The sequence below is a fragment of the Canis lupus genome, chromosome 1 (genome assembly GCF_003254725.2).
Source record: "Canis lupus dingo isolate Sandy chromosome 1, ASM325472v2, whole genome shotgun sequence".
NCBI classification, from domain to species: Eukaryota; Metazoa; Chordata; class Mammalia; order Carnivora; family Canidae; genus Canis; species Canis lupus.
In genome coordinates, this window is record NC_064243.1 from 112,162,303 (window position 1) to 112,170,587 (window position 8,285).

General features: G+C 56.0%; 2 protein-coding genes across 4 annotated transcripts; one reads left to right on the forward strand and one right to left on the reverse strand.

The window, feature by feature from the left end:
- Nucleotides 1–557: 557 nt before the first annotated feature.
- Nucleotides 558–2,549, reverse strand: PRR19 (proline rich 19). 2 transcript variants are annotated; one of them, XM_025424795.1, is made up of 3 exons: nt 2,419–2,549; nt 1,217–1,829; nt 558–1,097 (listed from the first exon to the last, which is right to left on the reverse strand). In XM_025424795.1, exons 2-3 carry the CDS (start codon nt 1,821–1,823, stop codon nt 625–627), a joined length of 1,080 nt encoding a protein of 359 aa, XP_025280580.1. In that variant the 5' UTR covers nt 1,824–1,829; nt 2,419–2,549; the 3' UTR covers nt 558–624. The 2 variants fall into 2 exon arrangements, with proteins under 2 accessions (XP_025280580.1, XP_025280581.1); XM_025424796.2 differs by lacking the exon at nt 2,419–2,549 and adding an exon at nt 2,320–2,417.
- Nucleotides 2,550–4,582: 2,033 nt separating this feature from the next.
- Nucleotides 4,583–7,382, forward strand: PAFAH1B3 (platelet activating factor acetylhydrolase 1b catalytic subunit 3). 2 transcript variants are annotated; one of them, XM_025424805.3, is made up of 6 exons: nt 4,583–4,804; nt 5,182–5,275; nt 5,457–5,546; nt 6,163–6,279; nt 6,358–6,480; nt 7,058–7,382. In XM_025424805.3, exons 2-6 carry the CDS (start codon nt 5,198–5,200, stop codon nt 7,343–7,345), a joined length of 696 nt encoding a protein of 231 aa, XP_025280590.3. In that variant the 5' UTR covers nt 4,583–4,804; nt 5,182–5,197; the 3' UTR covers nt 7,346–7,382. The 2 variants fall into 2 exon arrangements, with proteins under 2 accessions (XP_025280590.3, XP_025280591.3); XM_025424806.3 differs by lacking the exons at nt 4,583–4,804; nt 6,358–6,480 and having other exon boundaries at nt 4,956–5,275.
- The last annotated feature ends 903 nt before the right edge of the window (nt 7,383–8,285 follow it).

An 8,285-nucleotide genomic window follows, 5' to 3' on the forward strand; every position in this document is an offset into this window, starting at 1 on the left:
TGGACATGACTCACTCTAGGTCCCAGGATAGCCTCCGGATATGGACTGAATGAAAATAGTCTTCTATATGTCCTCCTCCAGGCCTTGCACATGCTATGCCATAGAACAGCAATTTGGTATTGCCTGAAATGTTTTTCCCCCCTTTACTAGTAAGTTCTTAGTAATCTTAAAACATGTAAAGTCTAGATCTGTTTCTTTCTGAAGGACTCCCTTATCACTAGGGCAGTGTCATCACTCCCTCAGCCCCTCCACCTCTCTGTCTCTCAAATGCAACCATTGGGGCCAGACCGCCCACCACCAGGCTAGAAGTCTCCTGGGGACAGAGCCACAGTAGCGCTCACTCTGGGGCCCCAGCATCACCAGAGCTGAGCCCAGCACATAGTTGGCTTCAGTGGGTGAAGATCTTAAACTGACCGAAGCCCCAGGTTTCTCCAGGCTGCTGGCCCCTCAAACCCCAAGAAGGTGACAAGTGATGGTAGCTTCCCCTCCATCTTGAACACAGAACTCAGCAAAGCAAAGCTGCTGTCCTGGGTCAGCCACTCACTAAAAATCAAGAGAACCATGTAGAAGGTACTTTATTGAGGTGATTAGGAGTGCCGGTTTCCTGTCTCCTGTCCAGCCCCCTCAGTACAGTCTCATGGGTGGAAAAGACCAGGCCTCTGGGCTGCTCTGGGCCACTACCCAGGAGAGGCTGGGCAGTGGGGCAGGGGGGCTGGGGCTCCAGTCCAGGGCAGAGGTTCCGGGCAACAAGGGTGATGGTGGCTGAGGCAGGGGCTGTTGTGGCCCAACCCCCCAGGGCCGCGGAGGGGGCGGTGTGGCTACCAGCCAGATGCTTTTCAGCAGATCAAAGGCTGTTGGGGGGCCCCAGGCTGCCCCAGATGGTGAAGGCAACAAGGGCAAGGGGGGTGGCCAGGGACCTTTTGATGGTGCCAAGCTCACCCTATGCACCATAGGAGTGCTGGAACTGTGAGGCATGGCAAAGGTGAGCTCCTTTGTCCTCTGTTGCCTCCTCTGCCTCCCCTCCCCTGGGCACTGGTTGGGGCTGTTGATCCAGGAAGGTGTCATTCTTTGGCTTTCAGGGCCCCCAGGCTTGGTCCCTGGAACAAAGGAAAAAAGCATCGGGGACAGCTAAGCTAGAGCAGACAAAGGGAAGGAGCATACAGGAAGCTAGAGCAGACAAGGGGAAGGGGAGTACAGGGAGTACAGGTAGGCTCACCTGGTAAGGGCGGCTGGCAGCCACGGAGCACCAGGGTGAGGTCAGGCACACAGCCATGGCAGGCCTGTAAGGTGCTCACAATGGCATCCCTGGCTTCTTGCACTAGGTTCCTCCTGGGGAAGGCCTGTGGCAGAATCAGCTGGCACTGCAGCTCCTCCAACAGCTGCCCCAAGCCAGGGAGCTCTGCGGGACTGGAACTGGGCAGACCTGGGCCTGAGCCTCTAGGGACCTGGTTCTCCTTGCCTCTTGACTGTAGAGCTGGTTCTTGCACCGGGCTTGGGCTTGGGGAGGGTTTGGCAGGGGGTGACGGGGTGCCTGGTTCCAGGGGCCCACCTCTAAGCAGCCGAGCCACGTCCAGAGATTTCACCTCATGGTTGAAAAGACCCCGGTGCTCCCGGCTCAGCCGGCCCTGGGTTATGACCACAAGCTTGGGAGCAGTAGGGGCCACAAGAGGATCCTGACTGGTCACAGAAGGATGCTGACAGGTAAGTGGCCGGCGGCTGCCCATCAGGGCCTCATTACGCTCCCGCCTGGTCTTCCGACGGCGGACTCGACCAGGTTTCTCAGGCCGCTGGAAAGGCTGGGGGGCTGGCCCCCGGGGGTCCATAGTGTCCTGGAAGAAAAAGCTAGAATGGCCATCAGTATGCAAGTAAGTCGGGGACTAAGAGTGAAAGGTGAGAAGAGGAGAGGGTTTGGGGTGAGGTGGAAAGATGAGAGTATTTACAGAGACAAGATGAGAGTAAGGTAGTAGGGAGGGAATCTTTGGCAAAGGCTTGGTCAGTAAAGGAGTCATAGGGGTCAGATGGAGTCAAAGGAGTCATGGTAAATGAGATTTGCCAGGGAATAGAGAAAGGGTTACAGGGTACAGGGAGATAAGGAAATAGCTAGAAGATGGGGGACAGGACGGCATCATGAGACCACAGGGAGCTGGTGAACCAGAAAGGGACTGTGAACAGAGGAGAAATCCAGGGGTAGAGGAGGTACTGGAGAACGCAGGGAGGCGTGGCAGAGAAGGAAAGGCAGAAAAAAAGCTGGAGACAGAGAAGGCCTTGGGAAAGCAGAAGGGGCGACGGAGCAGCTACCAGGAACTGGGGCCTACTCACGGGAGTGAGGTGGCCCAGGGTAGGAGACAAGGAAGGGGTGGGCAGTTGAGGTTAGGAAGGGGGGTACAGTTGGTGGGGGCAGGGCGTCGAGCACCTCACCTTCTCCTGGACCAACGAACCCCGCCCCCGCCCACCCCCCGTGGCTGTGGGGTGCAGTGGCTGCTTCTCCGCGGTAAGCCCAGCTCACGACGCACTGGGGGTCTCTTCCAGGCCTCACGCTGAGCCTCATGCGCGCTTTGCGCATGCGTGTGCCCCACCCACGCCCTTCGGCTTCCCGCTCCCGTGAAGCACGAGGCGAGGCGCAGAGTGCCGGTTATAGTCCCGCCCATTCCAGCCTTACTTTCAGAAACCTCTCTCATTTGTCTTTGGACACCTCCGATCCACCAATTGGCTGCGAGGCCCGCTGGGGCCCGCCCCCTTCCTGATTGCTGATTGGCTCAGATGTCTATTGGCGGACTTTCTGGAAAGTGCGAAGAGGCGAGGCACTAGGGGGTGGGGGGTGGGGTAAAGGGCCAGTCTACTTTGGCAGTCGGTCCCCAGGCAGTCACGGAGTTCATCCCCAGACAATCATTGTAGAGTCATCATTCAGAACTGGGATCTGGGGCAGCCCGGGGGTGGGGGGGGGGGGGGCGGGGGGCTCCGCGGTTTAGTGCCGCCTTCAGCCCAGGGCCTGATCTGAGACCTGGGATCAAATCCCACGGCGGGCTCCCTGCACGGAGCCTGCCTCTCCCTCTGCCTGTGTCTCTGCCTCTCTCTCTCTCTTTCTGTCTCTCATGAATAAATAAATAAAATCTTAAAAAAAAAAAAAAAAAACACAAGGATCTGGAGTTAAACTACCTAGGTTCAAATGCCCAAAGTGGCATCTTTGAACTGTGTGAACTTGGGGATGTGTATAGCTGCTCAGACCCTCAGTTTCTTTATTTGTAAAATGGAGTTGGTAATAGTACACCCTTCATGTGGTTGCTGTATGAAAATGAGCCAATATATCTAAATGAGCCAATATATCTAACTTGAAACAGCACTTGATTTGAATGAAATGAGTGCCTCGAAGCCATTTCCTGACAAGCTTTGCTTCCAGTTCTTTTCTACCTTTCCAACTTTTCTATTTACAATTGTCCCCTCAGACCAAAAAAAAAAAAAAAATTGAGAGAGATCATGCCTGAGCAAGGGGAAGGGCAGACAGAATGGAGAGCAAATCCTTGAGCAGGCTCCCTGCTGAGTGCCTAGCTGTGGCCGGAGTACTCCCCATGCCCTGATAAACTATATTACCTGTGTAATATTGCTCACTCAGTCTTCCTGATTTTTCAAAGCCTAACTCAAATACTGCTAGGAAACCCCTCACCCTCAGAGTCCTCCTCTTCCTCCTCCTCCTCTACTTCTCTTAATCACAACCTTGATCTTCTCCCAACTCTGTGTCTGATCTGTCTTCCCCAACAGGCTGGGACAAGGCCAGGATCTGACCCATTCATTTTAATATTCAAGTTCTTATGAGCAGCCATAATACTTGGTACTATAAGGGCCTGTTCCAAACTAGTGGATGGAGGCAAAACATTAACATGATAAATAAGACTATTTCAGTATCAACCTACCTAGAAAGAATGAATAGATTGAATAGATGGAAGGTCCCATCTGGGAGTAGAGCTACAGGAATATAGCCAGGAAGTTTGGGGGTGGGTAGGTAGGGGACCCCCACCTGGTCCCTGAGAACTGGAGAGCTGGGAAGACTTGAGCTTTGAGATTAATATGGGGCAGTGGGGGGCGACCTTAGGTGGCCTTGGCTATGGTTGTAGGTTTCAGTACCCAGAAACACTTGAGGGTTTAGGGAGAGGAACGGAGGCCACAGATCTGCAAGATGAGCTGGGCGGGAGGGCCGCCAGGCTGGACCTGGGCCTTGCAGCATCTCTAATTTCCTTTCTCTTTCTGCACTTTCTGCTGCCCTCTTTGCAGGGCCAGTGATGTATGATGTATGTAACGCAAAGATAGTTTAGATCTTATGCCACAAAACCTGGTGGTTTTCAGCGGGGCGGGAGGGGGTATTGGGAGGAGGCACGAGCAGACAGGCTCACTAAAGTGCTAGTGCTGCCTTAGCCTTACAACTGAGGCTCTATTTTTCACATGTTGCCATCTTCCTTCTTTCTCCCCACATCAGTAGAAAATAGGAGCGTCCCCTCCTAGCCAGGTGCGTAGGAGCCACCCCCTCAAAGGATCCAAGAATGGACTCGTCCACTCACTCCCCTCCCCCCCCCCACGTGAATGAGACACACAGCGCTGGTGATGTCTCACACACACACACACACAGCTGGTGATCTCTCTCTCTCTCTTTCACTCTGATACACACACACACACACACACACACACACACACACACACACACACACAGCTGGTGATCCCTTCCGCACATTTCTCACCCTATAGCAAATGGTTTCTCCTCCCAAGAAAAGACTCTAGATTCACCACCACCCCCAACACACGCTGGGCCTTTCAGGTAGTTCACCCCTCCCCCTGCCGCGGGTGTGGTGGCTTCTCCCTCCCCCACGGGTGCTGATGGTCTCGCCTGGCCGTCCCCGGGCGCCCCGGTGCGCTAGCGGCCGGCGCCGGAGAGCGAGCGGCCCGGGCGGGAAGCGCTGGACGAGCCCACTGCGCGGCCGGCGCGGGGGAGGCACGGGTTCCCAATTCCACCTCCCCTTCTAAGTGCGGGTTTCCGCTCCTGCAGAGGGAGGCGGCGCCCGGGATCGGCCAGCGGCCTCGCGGGAGTGCGGGCGGCGGGACCGTCCATTGTTGCCTGGAAGGGAGGGGTGGGCGTGGCGGAGCCACCCCCTGGGCCAACTCTCCCGGGTCGACCTCGCTCGCCCATCCTTGCAGGAGCAGCGGCGCCAAGATGAGCGGAGAGGAGAACCCAGCCAGCAAGCCGACGCCGGTGCAGGACGTGCAGGGCGACGGACGCTGGATGTCCCTGGTGAGCGACCCGGCCCGCGATACTCTGGAGTCCGGGAGGGGCCTCGGGAGAGCAGCTGTTTGGCGCTGTCTCTCTACGTGATTAGGAAACAGGGCAGTTGGGGTGGTGCTGCCTAAGGAAGCAGAGCGGGGCGGGCCCAGGAGCGCGTGTGCCACTGACTCCCCCTTGTACGTCCCCGAAGCACCATCGGTTCGTGGCCGACAGCAAAGATAAGGAACCCGAAGTCGTCTTCATCGGGGACTCCTTGGTCCAGCTAATGCACCAGTGCGAGGTGAGGCCCGTGCAGGTCCCCGTCCCCCTGCCCCACCCAGGCCTGTGCCCTCTCACACCCGGATCAGAGCCCAGGCCAGATCCAGTATGAGGTACCCGAGTAGCCGCAGGCAGCACCCACAACCCCAAATCTTGGTGTAAGGTGCAACATTCTCCTGAGAAGGAACTGTGTGACCGGTCTTTGTCAGATTGAGGCTTTCTTGCAAGAAGGTTGCCTAAACTGAGACTCTATTGTTTGCTTAAGGGAGTGCACAGCCCAAATGGATGTCCATAAAGCTGTGGTCTTTCCACGAAGTGAAAGCTGTAATAGCACTCCACAGAGGGGGCTCAATTATGTTATCCTTCCACTAAGTGAGGTCAAACTGTAATAGCTTTCATGAACTGTAATGTTTTTGGTTCAATGCATGACTCAAGCAAATGGCTTTTCATAAAGTGAGTCTTGCTTCTGTGGGGCTCCGTGAAACAGAGAGTATAACAGGTTTGCATAAAGTGAGGTTTTGACCACACTGCTTCTGTAAGGCAGGGCTCTTCCACGATGACGTTTGGTTAACACTTGTACAGAGGGCGGTGGTCCCTGCTGTCAACACCCCGGTGCTCACACCACGTCTCATCTACAGATCTGGCGGGAGCTTTTTTCTCCTCTGCACGCGCTTAACTTTGGCATTGGCAGTGACAGCACGCAACATGTGCTTTGGCGGCTGGAGAATGGTGAGCTGGAACACATCCGGCCCAAGGTGAGCAGAGCCTGAGTGGGCAGCTAAAGCACCCTAAGCCTCTGCCCTTACCACTGCTTCATGCCTCTCTTTCCACAGATTGTGGTGGTCTGGGTGGGTACCAACAACCATGGGCACACAGCAGAGCAAGTGACTGGTGGCATCAAGGCCATTGTGCAACTGGTGAACCAACGACAGCCCCAGGCCCGGGTTGTGGTGCTGGTGAGAGCAGGGGAGGTCAGGGAAGAAAGAATGGCAGTGGTCTGGGACCCCCTTGGGTGCAGCTGCAGCTGGCACAGTTCTGGGCAGCAAGGCGGCAGAACAGTGGCTTTCAGGCAAAAGCTCACATTGAAGCTTGCTACACACCCAGCAGCTGCATTTAAGGCCGTGTTCAGGGACCAGTAAGCCCCTTTTTCCTAAGGAACTGCTGATGATTCTGGGGGTGTTGCAAAACCCAAAATGGTTAGCCAAAAGTAGTCACATTCCTAGGGTGAATCCAGGCTCCACCCTTCCAGCTGGAATGTTTGCTACTCGGAAAGAGGGACTGACCCTTTGCCATCCATGCTGTCAACATTTTTATGATTGATACTTGGAAAGGGGCTGGCACCCGGAAGGTTCTTGCTGAGTTGGGGGTCTCAGACTCGGTATCAGGAATTATCCTGCCAACGCCCTGCTTTCCCATTCTGAGCGTATTCCACAGGCCGGAACTCTGTGGGGCGGGTGAAGGGTTTGGCCCAGAGCACAGGATACCCAGATGCTGGTAGGGTGTCTCCTCACAACTGTTGGTGCCCCTCCCCAGGGCCTGCTTCCAAGGGGCCAGCACCCTAACCCACTTCGTGAGAAAAACCGGCGGGTGAACGAGCTGGTCCGAGCGGCACTGGCTGGCCACCCACGGGCGCACTTCCTGGATGCCGACCCTGGCTTTGTGCACTCAGACGGCACCATAAGCCACCATGACATGTACGATTACCTGCATCTGAGCCGCCTGGGCTACACACCTGTCTGTCGGGCCCTGCACTCCCTGCTTCTGCGTCTGCTGGCCCAAGACCAGGGCCAGGGCATCCCCCTGCCAGAAGCTACACCCTAAGCATCCTCCTCCCCCGACATTAAATTCTCATTCCTCAGTCTCCCGTTTCTTGCTTTATGGCCAAGCCCTCTGGGCATCTCAACCTCAACTTCGACTTCTGCAACCCTGGAGCTCTGGAGGGTGTTCTGCTTTTGCCCGAAGCAGGCATCAGCCGATCCATCAAGGTGTTCTGGTTCTTGGAGAGTCTGGCAGGTTTCTACTATCAGCTCCACACAGGCACTACTGCTCAGAAACACAGTAGGTGAAACCAGTTTGCCAACACTACCTATAGGATTAAGGTTAAGCAACAATTCTGGAAACATAGCAGCCTGGCAAAGCCCATCCAAAGCTACCCTCTCCTCCTTGCCGAAGATCTTCCCCTGGCTGGGACTTCTGGTGCTCTGGTCTTAGCTTAGATGCCACTTCCTGACACTCTCCATCCCAAGCAGTCCTCCCTTCACACCTGGCATGGCTATGTGTCTCCCCAGAGGGGCACTGTCCACAGGCTGGCGGTGAGGGGTGGAACCCAGAAGAGGCTCCTTTGGGCCTGGCTGCAGTGCTGCCTCACGCCATGTGGGGGCAGCAGGAGCCACTGAGAGAACTGCACTGTACCCCACTCCAACAAGGTTCAGACCTCCTGGGTCACTTCGAGGGTGGACTGCCCTTCCTGTAGCACCTCATCCCAGGCCTTCCCCAACTCCCTCATACTGGATGGCTGTGAGAGAGACACACAGGCACAGTGACTCCCAAGCACCGGGGCTGGAGAGGCTGCTGTCCTGGGTGAGGCTGGGCCGTCAGCCCACAGGGTCCCTCTGATGTTGGGAGGGTAAGGTCCTGGACTCACTCCCCCAACCTCATTGGGGGGCAGTGGTGAGTGTATAGTAGAGTTCCTTGCCCCATCTGGGGACAGGCCCGGTACAACCCCCAATCCTTCTCCCTTTAGAATGGACAACCACACAGG